This window comes from Mustelus asterias, chromosome 5, assembly GCF_964213995.1.
Source record: "Mustelus asterias chromosome 5, sMusAst1.hap1.1, whole genome shotgun sequence".
NCBI lineage: Eukaryota > Metazoa > Chordata > Chondrichthyes > Carcharhiniformes > Triakidae > Mustelus > Mustelus asterias.
The window spans coordinates 116769421-116785262 of record NC_135805.1 but is presented as its reverse complement, the minus strand read 5'-3'; the positions used below and the strand labels follow the sequence as shown (position 1 = coordinate 116785262).

General features: G+C 42.4%; 1 protein-coding gene across 1 annotated transcript in view; it reads left to right on the top strand.

Annotated features, from left to right (window-relative positions):
• agpat5 (1-acylglycerol-3-phosphate O-acyltransferase 5 (lysophosphatidic acid acyltransferase, epsilon)) overlaps nucleotides 1–15842 on the top strand; it is a 115015-nt gene that overhangs the window by 33439 nt on the left and 65734 nt on the right. Inside the window, exons 3-4 of the mRNA XM_078213239.1 lie at nucleotides 8215–8330; nucleotides 14609–14698. Of these exons, the coding sequence (XP_078069365.1) occupies nucleotides 8215–8330; nucleotides 14609–14698 (206 nt within the window). The remainder of the gene's footprint in view (nucleotides 1–8214; nucleotides 8331–14608; nucleotides 14699–15842) is intronic.

Below are 15842 nucleotides of genomic sequence, written 5' to 3'. Positions count from 1 at the left end.
CCCCTCCCCCCAACCTATCTAGTTTAAATTCTCCCCAGTAGCCTTAGCCAACCTACCGGCCAGGATATTGGTCCCCGTGTGATTCAAGTTCCACCCGTTTTTTGTATACAGATCACCCCTGCCCCTAAAGAGGTCCCAATGGTCCAGGAACCTGAATCCCTGCCCCCTGCACCAGTCCCTCAGCCACACATTCATCCTCCACCTCACTCCATTCCTGCCCTCACCTTCCCGTGGCACAGGCAGTAATCCTGAGATTACTACCTTTGCTTTCCTCTTTCTCAGCTGTCTCCCTAATTCCCTGTACTCCCTTTTCATGACCCCTTCTCCCTTCCTACCCACATCAGCGGTACCAATATGTACCGCTACCTCAGGCTCCTCTCCCTCCCACCTCAGGATTTCCGGGATGCGACTAGCGACATCCTGGATCCCGGCCCCAGGGAGGCAGACCACCATGCGAGAATCCCGCCTACCTCCGCAGAAACGCCTGTCTGTCCCCTTCACCATCGAGTCCCCGATTAATACCGCCTTCCTCCTCTTTTCCTTAGCCCTCTGAGTTACAGGGCTGGACTCCACTGCGGAGACACGGCCACTGCTGCTTCCCCCAGGCGGGCTGTCCCCCCCAGCAGTACTCAAGCAGGAGTACTTGTTGTGCAGGGGCAAATCCACCGGGGTGCTCTCAACCACCCTAGCCTTACCCTTCCTGGCCGTCACCCACTTGGCCTCTTCCCGTGGCCCTGGTGTGACCACCTGATGATAGCTCTTGTCTATCACCTCCTCATTCTCCCTCATCAGCCTAAGATCCTCGAGTTGCAGTTCCAGCTCCCTAACACGGTCTCTCAGGAACCGCAGCTCGACACACCCCTCACAGATGTGGATGTCCGGGAGGCCAGATGCCTCCAGGACCTCCCACATCCTACACTGGGAACAACACATTGGTTTCACACTCATACTGGACACTTTATGTCAAGTAAGACAGTGAAAAGTTAATAAGAGTGTAAGGAAACAAAAACTCACCCCTGCTCGTCAAAGCCCTGTGAGCCAAAGCCCTGACAGCTCACTCAACTTCCCACTCACTCTGCTGCCCGCTACAATGCTGCCCGCTGTATACTTTGGTGCACTTTTAAACCCTCCAAAAACTTCCCCTGGCCACTCCTGGCCTGACTTCCGGTTTTGAAAAAAACCTCCGATTTTAAACCCAAAATTAACTGAAAAAATAAATAATTAATTACAGTCAACAAACCCACTCTCTTACCCTCAGCCTGCTCCTGGGAACAATGAAGCTGAACCTCCAAGGTAAGCCCTTTTTAAACCCTCCAAAAACTTCCCCTGGCCACTCCTGGCCTGACTTCCGGTTTTGAAAAAAACCTCCGATTTTAAACCCAAAATTAACTGAAAAAATAAATAATTAATTACAGTCAGCAAACCCACTCTCTTACCCTCAGCCTGCTCCTGCTGCACATGGATAAAAACTTCTCGTGATTCACGCACCATAGCACCCCCTCTGTATTGCAGAGTTCAACAATATTTCTCCATTTAAATGCTAAACTGCTTTTTTATTCTTCCTATCAAAGTGGACAAATTCACATTTTACCCATTGAACACCATCTGTCAATTTTTTGCCCCCTCACTTAACCTGTTCATATTCGTTTGCAGGTTCCTTCTAACCTCTTCCTGCCTATCTTTGTCTCATTAGTAATTTGGGAACCATACATTTGGTTCCTCTACTATTTACAGCTTCACTCTTGATTTGCAAGTATTTCTGTGATGTTATTTGTGTTTTCTACAGTGCAGGCAGATATATTATACAATATCTGTTCAACGATTCTGCCATTTCCTTATTTCCCATTGTTAATTCCCCAGACACACACTCCAGAGGACCAATGCTCATTTCAGCTTCTCTTTTCCTTTTAAAATATTTAGGCTCTCTCGCTATCACTTTTTATATTTCTAGCAATGTGGTTGACTCTCAACTTCCCTCTGAAATGGCCTAGCAAGCCAGTCAGTTGTTACAATCGCTACAAAGTCTCAACAAAGAAATGAAACTGGACAGACCACCTAGGCACCGGAAAAGACAACGGCAAAGCAAACAGCCCAGTCGACCCTGCAAAGTCCTCCTTATTAACATCTGGGGGTTCGTGCCAAAATTGGGAGAGCTGTCTCTCAGACTAGTTAAGCAACAGCCTGACACAGTCATTCTCACGGAATTGTACCTGACAGATAACACCCCAGACACCACCATTACCATCTCTGGATATGTGCTGTCTCACCGGCAGGACAGACCCAGCAGAGGTGGCGGGCGGCACAGTGGTATACAGTCAGGAGATAATTGCCCTGGGAGTTCTTAACATTGACTCTGGACCCCATCAAGTCTCATGGCTTCAGGTTAAACATGGGCAATGAAACCTCTTACTGGTTACCACGTACTGTCCTCCTTCGGCTGATGAATCAGTACTCCTCCATGTTGAACAACACTTGGAGAAACTGCTGAGGGTGGTAAGGGCGCAAAATGTATTCTGGATGGGGGATTTCAATGTCCACCACCAACAGTGCTCGGCAGCAGCACTAATTGAGCTGATCGGGTCCTAAAGGATATAACTGCGAGACTGGGTCTGCAGCAGGTGGTGAAGGAACCAACAAGAGGAAATAACATATTTGACCTCAACCGTACCAATCTGCCAGCTGCAGATGCATCTGTCCATGATAGTATCAGTAAGAGTGACACGACACCGTCCTGGAGACGAAGTCCCACTTTCACACTGAGAATAACTTCCATCATGTTGTGTGGCACTATCACTGTGCTAAATGAGACAGACTTCGAACCAATCTAGCAACTCAAGACTGGGCATCCATGAGGTGCTGTGGGCCACCAACAGCAGTGGAATTGTTCTCCAGCACAATCTGCAACTCGTGGCCTGGCATATACCCCACTCAACCATTACCATCAAACCAGGGAATCAACCCTGGTTCAATGGAGAGTGCAGGAGGGCATGCCAGAAGCAACACCAGGCATACCTAAAAATTAGGTGTCAACCTGGTGAAGCTACAAAACGGACTACTTGCATGCTAAATGGCAAAACAACAAGTGATAGACGGAGCTAAGCGATCCCACAACCAACGAATCAGATCTAAGCTCTGCAGTCCTGCCACATCCAGTCGTGAATGGTGGTGGACAATTAAACAACTCACTGGAGGAGGAGGCTCCACAAATATCCCCATCATAAATGATGAAGGAGCCCAGCACATCAATGCATAAGATAAGGCTGAAGTATTCACAACAATCTTCAGCCAGAAGTGCCGAGTGGATGATCCATCTCTGCCTCCTCCAGTGGCCCCCAGCAATGCCAGTCTCCAGCCAATTCGATTCACTCCACGTGATATCAAGAAACGGTTGGAGGCACTGGATATTGCAAAGGCAATGGGCCCTGATAACATTCTGGCAATAGTACTGAAGACTTGTGCTCCAGAACTTGCCGCTTCCCTTGCCAAGCTCTTCCAGTACAGTTACAACACTGGCATCGACCCAACAATGTGGGAAATTGCCCAGGTATGCCCTGTACACAAAAAGCAGGACAAATCCAACCGGGCCAATTACCGCCCAATCAGTCTACTCAGTAAAGTGATGGAAGGGGTCATCAGCAGTGCTATCAAGCAGCACCTGCTCAGTGATGCCCATTTTGGGTTTCGCCAGGGTCACTCAGCTCCTGACTTTATTACAGCCTTGGTTCAAACATGGACAAAAGAGCTGAATTACAGAAATGAGGTGAGAGTGACAGCCCTTGACATCACGGCCGCATTCGACTGAGTGTGGCATTAAGGAGCCCTAGCGAAACTGGAATCAGTGGGTATCGGGGCAAACTCTCCGCTGGTTGGAGTCAGACCTGGCACATGAGAAGGTGATTGTGGTTCCGGAGGGTTAGTCATCTCAGCTCCAGGACACCTCTGCAGGAGTCCCTCAGGGTAGTGTCCTAGGCCCAACAATCTTCAGCTGCTTCATCAATGACCTTCCATCCGTCATGAAGTCAGAAGTGGAGAAGTTTGCCAGTGATTGCACAATGTTCAGCACCATTCACCTCCTGACTCCCCAAAGCCTATCCACCATCTACAAGGCACAAGTCAGGAGTGTGATGGAATACTCCCCACTTGCCTGGATGGGTGCAGCTCCAACAACACTCAAGCGCGGACGCGGATCGGGCCAGAAGATGGTAAAGTGGGATTTGGCGGTAGAGTTGGGCGCGCAGTTCATTAAGTCGATTTAAATGCACTTAAATCGTCGGGCCGCCCGATTCAGGCGCGGGCCAGACCCGCGCCCGAATCGGGTGTCAGTAAAGGCGCGATCTGCTCAGATTCGGGTGCAGATCGCGTTAAAGGCCCGATGTCCAACTTTTCCCACTATTTCACGCCCGAAAACGGGTGCGAAGTTTTGGTAAAATCAGGCCCTATGTTAATATGTCTTTTACCAAAGCAGAAGAGTGTTATCCATCAAAATTTGACACCAAGCGAAAGATGATCAAAAACTGAGCCAAAAAGATAGGTTTTTGATGAGCGTCTTGGAACAGGATAAAAATGTGAGGGTGGAAAGATTTGGGGAGGAAATTTTACAGTTATAAGATTTCAGCAGTTGAAAGCATGATGATGGTGGAACAATGAAAATAGAGAATATGTAAGACTGCAAAATTCGAGTATAGGGATCTCAAAGACTTCTAGACCTGGAGGAGGTTGCAGAGAAAGGCACAGCCGTGGACAGAATGAAAACTTGATGAGAATTGTAATAAAAACAGAAAATGTTGAAAATGCTCAGCTGGTCAGACAGCATCAGTGGATAGAGAAAGAGTTAATATTTCATCAGAACTGCATAACTCTGAAACATGAACTCTATTCCACTTTCCACCGACGCTGCTTGATCTGAGTATTTCCAGACTTAGTTTTTATTTCAGATTTCTAGCCTCTATAGTATTCTGTTTTTGTATGTGAATTTTAAATTTGAGGCATTGCTGGGCCATGAGTCAATATAGGTCAGGGAGCAGAAGGGTGTTGAGCAACTGGATTGTGAGTTAAGATATAGGCAGCAGTTTTGGAAGAGTACACATTTCATGTAGGATTAGAGATACGAGACCAGCCAGGAGAGTATGGGAGTAGGCCAACTCAGAGGTAACAATGGTACGGGTAACAGTTTCAGCAGCAGTTAAATTGAAGCAGGGATGGCGTTAAATGTTACAAGGTGACAGAGAACATTTTTGTGTATATATGGTCATAAACTCATCTTGGGGTCAAACACAATGCAAAGGTTGCAAACACATTGCCTCAACTTCATGCAGCCATCAGGGAACAGGATGGAATATATGGTCTCGAACAGAACTGGTGGTGGGGAGTGATGACAGTGGCTCTGATCTTCCCAGTGTTTAATTGGAGGAAATTTCTGTTAATCCAATACTGGATGTCCAATACTGGATAAGCAGTGGAGACTGTGAAGAAGAGATGGTGCATTGGAACTGAGTGTTGTGAGTTTACATTTGGAACCCAATGTGTTTTGGGAGTGATGTTGCCCAAGGGCAGCCTGTTGATGAGAAATTGGAGGGGATCAAGTTTAGACCAATGGGCAATTCCAGAGGTGGTGGTGTGGGAAGAAAAATCATGGCAGCTGATTCTGACGATGTTTGGATAGATAAAATTGAATCAGACGAGCACAGTTCCAACCAGTTGAACGTTGGAAGAGAATGTGAACAACTGTGTTGAAGCTGCAGACAGATCCAGAAGAATGACCAGGAATAATTTACAATGGTTATAGACTGACAGAAATAGATGATGGGTATCTTGGCTCGGGTTTGTCTGTATCAGTGGTTACAATAGAGGTGGGTGATAAGTACTGAAAAGAAGAGTGTGCTGCTCGAAGGAGGAGGAGGTGCCAGAGGAGGACACCAAGTTCAGATTTTGCCACACAGTAGATTGGGCATAAAAAGATGAGTGGACCATTCAGTCCCTCTAGCCTGTGCCACCATCCAGTTAAATCATAGCTGATCTGTTTCTTAACTCAATCCAATTGCCATGGTTTGGAAACCCTTAATACACTTGCCAAACCAAATATAAATTTTAGATTTTCAATTGATCAACATTGAGCAGATTTTGGGCTTAGTAGTAGGGTGACTGGGTGTGTTCAAGATTTCCATTGCCTTTTTGCGAATAAATACTTTGATTTCTCTCTTGAAAGCTTATAGGAAGTAGTTTCTAATTTATTCTCTGCAAGTCATCGTATCTTTTAAAAGAAAGGTGAGATCACTCCTCATCTGTCTAACCTCAAGGGAATGTGCAACCTGTCCTTGTAATGTAACTCTCTAATCTCTGAGAGAAATCTGATGAACCTGTGCTGCACCCTCTGCAAGGCTAAAAAATCTTCCTTGAGATTTGGTGCTTAAAACTGGTCATAATACTCCAGGAATGGTTTAATCAAGGTTGTATACAACAGAACCATCACTTCCCCCTTTGTGATAAAGGTCAACATTTCATTTACCTTTTTGATGACTTTTAAAACCTGTGTAGTTTGTGTGCTAGTTTTGTAGTGATTTGTGCACTTAGATACACAAATCCTTTTGCCATCCACAGCTCTTCGTCTGTCACCCATAACATGCTCTGTTTTGTCTTCCTTGGACCCAGTGTGGATGACCCACATTGAACGCCATCTGCCATAGCTTTCTTTACTCATCAAGTTCTGTTGTAACCTCCTTTTGTGCACAGGTATAGGATGTCTCTTGAGTATTATCTGCAAATTTGCATAAACAACAATCATTCTCGGTTGATTTCAAGGAGGTTACAGCAGATCCCATAATGAATCTCTCTGAGAATGTGAAGGGAAATAGAGGGCAGTTGTGAGCAGATGTCGAGGGTGATTTGAATGATCAATGGGGATGGCACAGCGTTCCTCAGTAACAGGAGAAAACTGGCATGAAGAGGGGATTAGGAAGTTAAGGGTCTGAGAGATGGTGAACTAAGAAAGCAAAGGGAGGTAAAAATGTTCTCAGGTCCATGAAGGTAACAATACATGCATGTGAATAGATACAGGAAATTTTAGTTGCATGAGCATGACAGAGATTGAAGGACATGTCCTGGTTACAATTTTAAGGCACAGAAGTGATAATGTGAAAGAATCCAAAGTCGGGGGGGGGGTGGAATTTGGATAATTGCTAACAGCTTGGAGCAATCATCAGCCAATGTCCAATTTGGAGAGCATTGTGGAGACAATGGGTCCAAGGAGCTTTTCAGGGACAGAGCATCAGAGGGGGGACACTGCTGGAGTTGTTCATTGGAATCAAAGTGGTGGAGAATTTGATTTTAAAAAAGAACCACAGAGTGGAGGCCGCAGTAAGTGAGAATTGTACTGGGAAATGAACCAACAAATGGGAGTTGGGAGCATTCGTGACTTATACCTGAGATATTAGTTAAATGACCTAGTGAAGTAACACAGCCAAGATGTTTTTAAAAAAAAGAATTTTCTCCAGGTGTGTTTGCTTTATTTTTGTCAACTTCAGTGAATTCAACAGTTTCTGAATGTTTTAAAGCAGCTACGCATGTGACTGTAAATATTCATATTGATTAATCATCTTTAAATAACTGATGCAAAAATAAGGTAAATCGTACACCTAAATCAAGCAATGTTATCTGATGGGCTTTTTATAATGTTGAATAGTGTAGGAATGATCAAGCTTTAACATTTTGATTGCATCATGTTCGACTGAGCGTTGTATGGCACTTTCATCATACTGGAACAGTTTAACTGTTCTGTTTCAATATAAATAGAGGCTGCAAGTCTTAATGTGTTTACTTTGCTGTATTTTAATGTCACTGGTACTTAATCACAAGGGACCATATTGACGTATTTTTTGTGAAAGGGCAAGAGCTTTCCAAAGATTTTCTCTGATAAATCTGATGACTGAGTAATCTTATAAATGTATGGCAGTTATTTTTAAGATTGAATCCATTTCAAAATTCCAAGATGATTGAGAACTTCCATTATTATGGTTCACTGAACATTTGTATCGTATGGATTGCATTCCCTGTGCACGAATGTATCCCACAGGCACAAAGAAATGCTGCAGCACATGTATACCTTTCGAGAGGCTGGTTTAAACTGTTTCAAAGTTTTAAACTGTCCCATATATTAATGGTATATGCGTATATAAATGTTTATAAAATTAAGGATAATATATTTTTTTTCCTGTTCAGTTGACTGGATTATTGCTGATATGTTAGCAATTCGACAAAATGCACTTGGCCATGTGCGTTACGTTCTAAAGGATGGGTTGAAGTGGCTTCCCTTGTATGGATGGTATTTCTCTCAGGTATGGTACCTTGTTTAAAACTTGAGGAAGGAAACAATTTGCAATGGAAACAACTTGGATTCAAAGAATTACCTCATTTGTTTATTCGGGCATTTTGCGGCTGACCAGTTTCTGTCATGCCTGTATGCTAATGAGAACCGTCCTTTAATTGCATACCGACCTCCCTCTCCACCAGTCCTTTTAACTTGAAAACAAATTGGCAATCTTGTATGCCATTTTAAAATAGTTGTCATGTTGTTAAAGTACTGGGATGATCTTATTGCATTCATGCAATAGAATTGAAAAATTCTGTAAATTTCTGATCATCCCAAACTCTGCTGCCTGTGTTCTAACACGTTAAATCCCATTCCCCCATTACCCTGGCACTTGTTGACCTACATTGGCTCCCAGTGAAGCAATATCTCCATTTAACAATTCTCATCCTGTTTTCTAAATTCCCTCCAAGATTTCCACTGTGCAACTCTCAGACGTAGCTGCACAGCTCCACTTGAGGCCTCTCGAATATTCTTAATGTGAATCGTTTTGGGATGTTTTATCTGATTTGAAGCACTGTATAATAAGTTAAAGCACAGAAGGCTGCCATTTTGTTCCTCGTGCTTCTGCTGACACTTTGTGAAAGAGATATCTAATTAGCCCCGCCGCCTTATTCTCTGACCCCCCCCCCCCCCCATTGCTCCCCCCCCCCTCCCCCATTGCTCAACAATTTTTTCCTTTTCACAGATTTATCAATTCCCTTTTAAAAATTATTAAATCTGCTTCCACACTTTCAGGTGGTGCATTCCAGATAATTCTCTGCATCTTCTTCCTCTTGTCACATCAGGTCCTTTATATCTGTCTTCTCTGTCACGGGAAAATTGTTCATGATTTTGAGCATTTCTATCAAATCTCCCCTCAACTATCTCTGCTCTAAGAACCGTCTTATTATGTGGAGAGACTAGGTTAAAAAAAAAAAGTTTTTTATCCCTCATAAGATTTTAATAAACCTTCACTGCAATCTCTAAGACCTTGACATCTTTGCTAAAATGGAGTGTCCAGAACTGGGAACAGTATCCCAGCTGGGGCCTATCCCAAGGTTTAAAATAATTTCCTTTTTGTCCCTACTCTATTCCTCTGTTTATATAAGCATAAAAATAAGAGCAGGACTCAGTCAACCGTTCTAGCCTGCTCAGCTGTCTGATATGATCATGGCTGATCTTGTACTCCAGTTCCATCTTCCTGTACTATCCACATATCCTTTAATTCCCTACTGTATCCAAAAAACCTGGCAATCTCTGTCTTAATCTGTTCAATGACCGAGCTTCCACAGCTGGCTGGGATAGAGAATTCCAATGATTCACAACCCTTTGAGTAAATAAATTTCTCCTCTGCTCAGCCCTGAATGGCTGACCCCTTATTCTGACACTTTGATCCCTGGTTCCAGACAATCCAGCCAGAGCAACACTCTCCCAGCCCCCATCCTGTTGAGCCCCTTAAGAATTTTCTATGAGATCACCACTCATTCAAATTGGAGGGAATATAGGCCAAATCTTTTCAATCTCCCCTCTTCGGGCAATTCCTTCATTCATTCACAAGAGAATCTTGTGCACTCCCTTCTTAGCAAGTATATCCATCCATCATTAAAGAGACAGTGCTCTCGGTGGTGTCCCCTCAAGGCTCTATACAAATTGCAATACAACTTCTTTATTCTAAAATTCCAATCCCTTAATACTAAAGGCGAGCATACCATTTTCTTTCCTGATAACTTCCTGCAGCTGCATGTTCACATTCTTTAATTTGTGTACAATGGCACCCAGGTCTCTGAGTACCAAAATATCCCACTCTCACCATTTAAATATACATTTCTAAGCTAAGGATCCTACATACTTTTTTGAAAAACCGTCTCAACTTATACTGCCACCATTAAAGACTTCTGTATGTACATCTTTGGGTCTCTGTTCATGCATCCCCTCTAAATTTGTTAGCTTATAATGCTTCTCCTCTGTTCCTACCAAAATAAATCACTTTGCATTAGCTGTCCGAAGGGCTAGTTCTTCAGTCTTGTCAATGTCTCCTTGAAGTCTGTTAGTATAGTTCTCACTGTTTATTACACACCAAGTTTTCTGATGCAAGCTTTGAAATTCTGCCCTATGCACCCATATCCAGATCATTAATATATATCAAAAAAACAGTGGGTTCACTGAGTTCTCGAGAACACTGCATACTTCCCTTCAGTCTGAAAAACAAATTTTGCTTTCTACCCCTTAGCTAATTTTGTATTCACATCACCAGTGCTCTTTAATTCTGTGGCTTCAACTTTTCTAACAAGTCTCTTATGTGTTACTTTATCAAACACCTTTTGAAAGCCCACCTTCATAATAGCAACTGCAGGACCTTCATCCACCTTCTACATTCCTTCATCAAATGTTCAAGCAGTTAGTTAAACATGATATGCCTTAATCAAATCCGTGCTGGCTTTCCTTTATTGAGTCATATTTTTCCAAGCAGCAATTATTATCTGGGATTAATGCCCAAAATTTCCCCACCGTTGACGATAGGTGGATTGGCATGTAACTGCTTGGCTTGTCCCTCCATGCAGCAGTCCACTTCTATTAATACTGTCATGAACAGATGCATCTGCAACAGGTAGACTGGGGAGGACAAGGTCAAGCAGGCTTTCCTTTGTGTTGGTTCTATCACCACCAACACAGGCCCAGTTTGCAAATATGTGCTTTAGGAGATGTCAGTTCAGTCAGCCAAAGTTTTACCTCCAAGCACATTTGAAGTTTCCCATCCAGAGTACTTTGTGTATCTCTGTTTCTTCATTGTGGTGTTCAACATGGAGGAGCACAAATTCATCAGCTGAGGGAGGGTGACCAGTGGTAATTGGCAGGATGCTTCCTTTCCCATTTTATAGCTGATTTTGTGTCAGACTTAATGAGGTCCAGAGTCGGTGTTGAGGATTCCCAGGGCCACTTCCCCTCAATTTATGAACCTCTGGTGGATCTGTCCTTGCATTGGAATAGAACATACGAGGGATGATGATGGAGAAGTCTGGGCCATTTGCTAAAAGGTATGATTCAAACAGTATGGCTATGTCAGCCTGTTGCTTGATTTGGCTGTGCGGCATTTATGCCATGTGTCCTCAGATATTTGTGAGGCAGATCAATTGTGCAAGGTGCCTTTGTCATGTTTTGCTGCTTCGCTTATGTAGGTTCATTCTTGTACTTCGTAATACTTGGTACAAATGAGTGGCTTGCTGAGCCATTTGAAGACAGTTAGGAGTCAAGACATTGCTCAGAATTGGTAAGGATGAGAGATTTCTTTCCCTAAAGGGCATCAGTAAACCGGATGAATTTTTATGGTAATCTGTTAGTTTCATGGTCACTTACTGATAGTAACATTATTTCAGATTTAGCTAACTAAATTCCCTCAAGATTACTAGTGCTGTAATGTAACCACTATGCTACTATTCCTCCTGTGCAACATGTGCCTCCAGCTCACCAACCTTATTTACCACGCTCTAGACATTTGAACAAATGCACTTTAAACCTATATTAGTCTGTGTTGTATTTCCACGAGTCAGATTCCACCTATTTATAAACTACTCTTTATTCAATTGTTGCTTATTGCTCTTTGTTTATTTCTCTTGTTGAGGTGCAACCTACCCTTATGTACAGGGCTATCCTATGCTGACTGGAACTCAATGCCTCAGAAGTCCTGAAGCCTTTCCTCTTGCATCATGTTCCCAGCCACATGTTAATTTCCCTCATGCTACTGTTCCTATACTCACTGCCATGTGGCATTTTTGAGGTCCTGCTTTTTAACTTCTCCTCTAGAGCCTGAAACTGTGACTGGAGGGCTCTCAAAACTTTTTCTACCTATATCAATGGTTGAGAGCTTCAAGTTTTTAGGTGTCCAGCTCACAAACCAACCTTTCCTGGTCCCACCATGCAGACACTATAGTTAGGAGAGCCCACCAATGCCTCTACTTTCTTAGAAGACTAAGGAAATTTGGCATGTCCACTACGACTCTCAACAACTTTTACAGATACACCATGGAAAGCATTCTTTCTGGTTGTATCACAGCTTGGTATGGCTCCTGTTCTGTCCAATATCGCAAGAAACTACAAAAGGTCGTGAACGAAGCCCAATCCCACTTCCTGCTGCCTTGGAAAAGCAGCCAGCATAATTAAAGACCCCACGCACCCTGGGCATACTCTCTTCCACCTTCTTCCGTCAGGAAAAAGATACAAAAGTCTGAGGACAAGTACCAACTGGCTCAAGAACAGCTTCTGCCCTGCTGCCATCAGACTTTTGAATGGACCTACCTCACATTAAGTTGATCTTTCTCTACACCTTGGCTATGACTGGAACTACATTCTACACTCTCTCCTTTCCTTCTCTATGTACGGTATGCTTTGTCTGTATAGCGCGCAAGAAATAATACTTTTCACTGTATACTATTACATGTGACAATAATGAATCAAATAAATCACTGGTTTCAACAGCGCAGACAAGTTCAACACCATACCAGACAAGACTCGAGCCATCTAGACAGGAATCACCTAAATAAGGTTCCTGAAGAAAAATGTATAAGCTATCTGTATACCTCCAGTATTTCTTGGAGCATATTGCATAAACTACCTGTCAAAATCTTATCAAACTCAAGTTTGAAATTTTCCATTGCCCTAGCTTCTTGTGGGACATTTTTTCCAAATTTCCACTTCTCTTTCTGAGAAGAAGTTCTTGACATAAGCCCTGAACAGCCTGCCTCATTTTTTTCAGGCTATGCCCCTTAGTTTTGACTCTCCTCCTGCATTCAGATTTATTCATTGGGATCTCTACCAGCTCTGTCAAATTATTTCATTCTTTTGAATATTTCAATTAAATCACTGTTAATCTTCCACACTTAAGGGGACACAAGCAAATTCAATGCAATCTGACATAATTTAAACTATTTTGGCCAAGCTATCATTGTGTTGAATCTGCGATGTTCCCTTTCCAAGGCCAGTAAACACTTCCTGAGCACAAGTACCCATAACTGAACACAGTGCTCTTTATATATTTTTTTATTTTCTACGGGAGAACATAAACTAAGCTGCAGTCCAGAGTAGCTGGCCTTGGTATTCTAAGAATTCAGAATTGATCAGTCCTTTCGTAAGTATTTATATAGTTACAAAATATTGACTTGTAAATATTCAATATGGTTGCCGTCATAATGTGCTGGAAAAACTCTAGTCTGGCAGCATCTATGGAGAGAAACAGAGTGAATGTTGCAGAGAAAATGACCTTTCATCAAGGTTATTAAAGCTTTTTTGACTGCAGTGTCATAGAATGGTTACAGCATAGGCCATTTGGCCTGTTGTGTCCATGTTGGCCCTCTGAAAGAGCAACTCATACAGTGCCCACTACCCTGTTCGTTTCACAGATATTGAATTGTTTCCAAAGCTAGATTCCTACAAGTTACTGTTCTTGCTCAACAAACTCACGATGCAGCCATTTGACAAATAAGAAATCCTCATGCTGGAGCCCATCGAGCAATTTGATCATTATATGTCAGTGTTTTATGGGATTATAAAGCTCAAATGTTTATGGCAAATTTCATTTGAGTATTTGAAAGATAAATTCTATTGAATAATTTCTTATTACCTCTTGTATAAGATTTTAGAAAAGGCTAAACCAAGAAAAATGTTGCATGCTATGCATGAGAGGAATGCTTTTATATGGAGAGAATGATACTGATTTTTAGTTATGATCACATTCTGCACAATATGGGAATGCATCCAGAACCCTAATTTATACAAATTTAAGTGTGAGCAAAGTGAGACTGGCAACAGTTGTTATAATTTGTGTAAAACTCCGGAAAATTTCATTTTTCCTTTCTGTATTCGGACTTACTAAAAAAAAGTGACCAGTTATCTTGTGGTGGAAAGTATTTCAAGTTGATAGTCTAGAATAATAACCAGGTTGCCATTTATAGTCGAGTTTTTTTCATGCTTTGCAGATACGAAATATCTTGGTTGTAAGTTCTAAGACAAACTTTTAATCTTACAGTTGAACTGGAGACCTCGCACTATCTCTCATGTATTTTGTGCACTTCTGTGATTACGAGGAGTACTATAAATTCGAGAAATTAGGTTGTCCAATGCTGACATGAATAGGTCCTGTAAAGGTTGTTCATGGATAATTACCACTTTCTACCATTAAACTCCGTTATTGTACCTTTAAAAATTCTATTAAGGAACCCAGTGAACTTTGCAATAAGATGTCACTCATCGTGAATGTCATTTATATTTTAGCATGGAGGAATATATGTCAAACGAAGTGCCAAATTCAATGAAAAGGCAATGGCTAATAAACTTCGACAGCAGATAGAAGTGGGCACCCCAGTAAGTACTTCACCGCTGTTTGTGTTTTGATGGCAATGATGGATAAATGTTGCTTAAAGTTAAATTTTGTTTTTTTACTGCTTTGCTTTATTTGCTGTTGTAGGTTTGTGTAGCATTTTAGCTAATTTGATGTGGTTATACAGTTGGATTATGACCTGTTCTCTGTGCTAGTTTTATTTTGCAATTTCCAAAATATTTATTTTAAATTGTGTTTTCTGTCTTGTTGCAACGTGTAACATTTCTTCTTCCAGTTTTTGAATTTTTTTTGGTGGAAGAAACCACGTTATTATATGCAGTACAAAAACAGAAAATGCTGGAAAATCTCAGCAAGTCTGACAGCATCTGTGGGGCGAGAATAGAGCCAATGTTTCGAGTCTAGATGTCAGAGCTGAGAGTAAAGAGAATCAGCGGAGAGTTATACCATGAGGGTCAGGGGTGGAATGGGATAAAGGGAATGTAAATGAGGATACAGAAGGCTGAGAAGGTGCTAAAAAGTGTCCATTAAGTAATCAGAATGCGTGAATGGCAGAATAGAAGTGCAGATTGTTAAAGGACTGCCTGATGAATGTGGCAGTTGCCCTCAAAGGGGGAAGGGAGCAAGCAGGAGAGCTGGAATGGATAGTGGAAAAATGGAGGTGGGGTAAAAAGGATGATAAAATGGATGAATAGGATGAAGTAAAATAAATGGAGTGAAGGTGGAGGAGAGAGTTCATGCTCTGAAGTAGTTGAACTCGGTGTTCAGTCCTGAAGGTTGTAAAGTGTCTAATTGGAAGATGAGGTACTGTTTCTCCAGTTCGTGTTGGGGTTCACTGGAGCATTGCAAAAGGTCAAGGACTGACATGTGAACAGGAGAGCAGAGTGGCGTGTTGAAGTGGCAAGTAACAGGAAGGTTAGCATCCTGCTTGCAGATAAGATGGCAAGAATACTGTTCAACATTACCCCTGGAAGTATAACAAAGTTACTGCAGTCACTTAACATTTCTGTGAATGACTGCTTTAAGGCTGAACTGAGACAGATTTGGGAAAGTTGGATGTCTGTCGGCGAACAGTTTCATGAACACAGGATGTATGTGGTGTGCCACCGATGTTAAAGTGACCTGGTTAATTAAGGACGCTTGGGAACATGAATGGTTTCATTAAAGTTG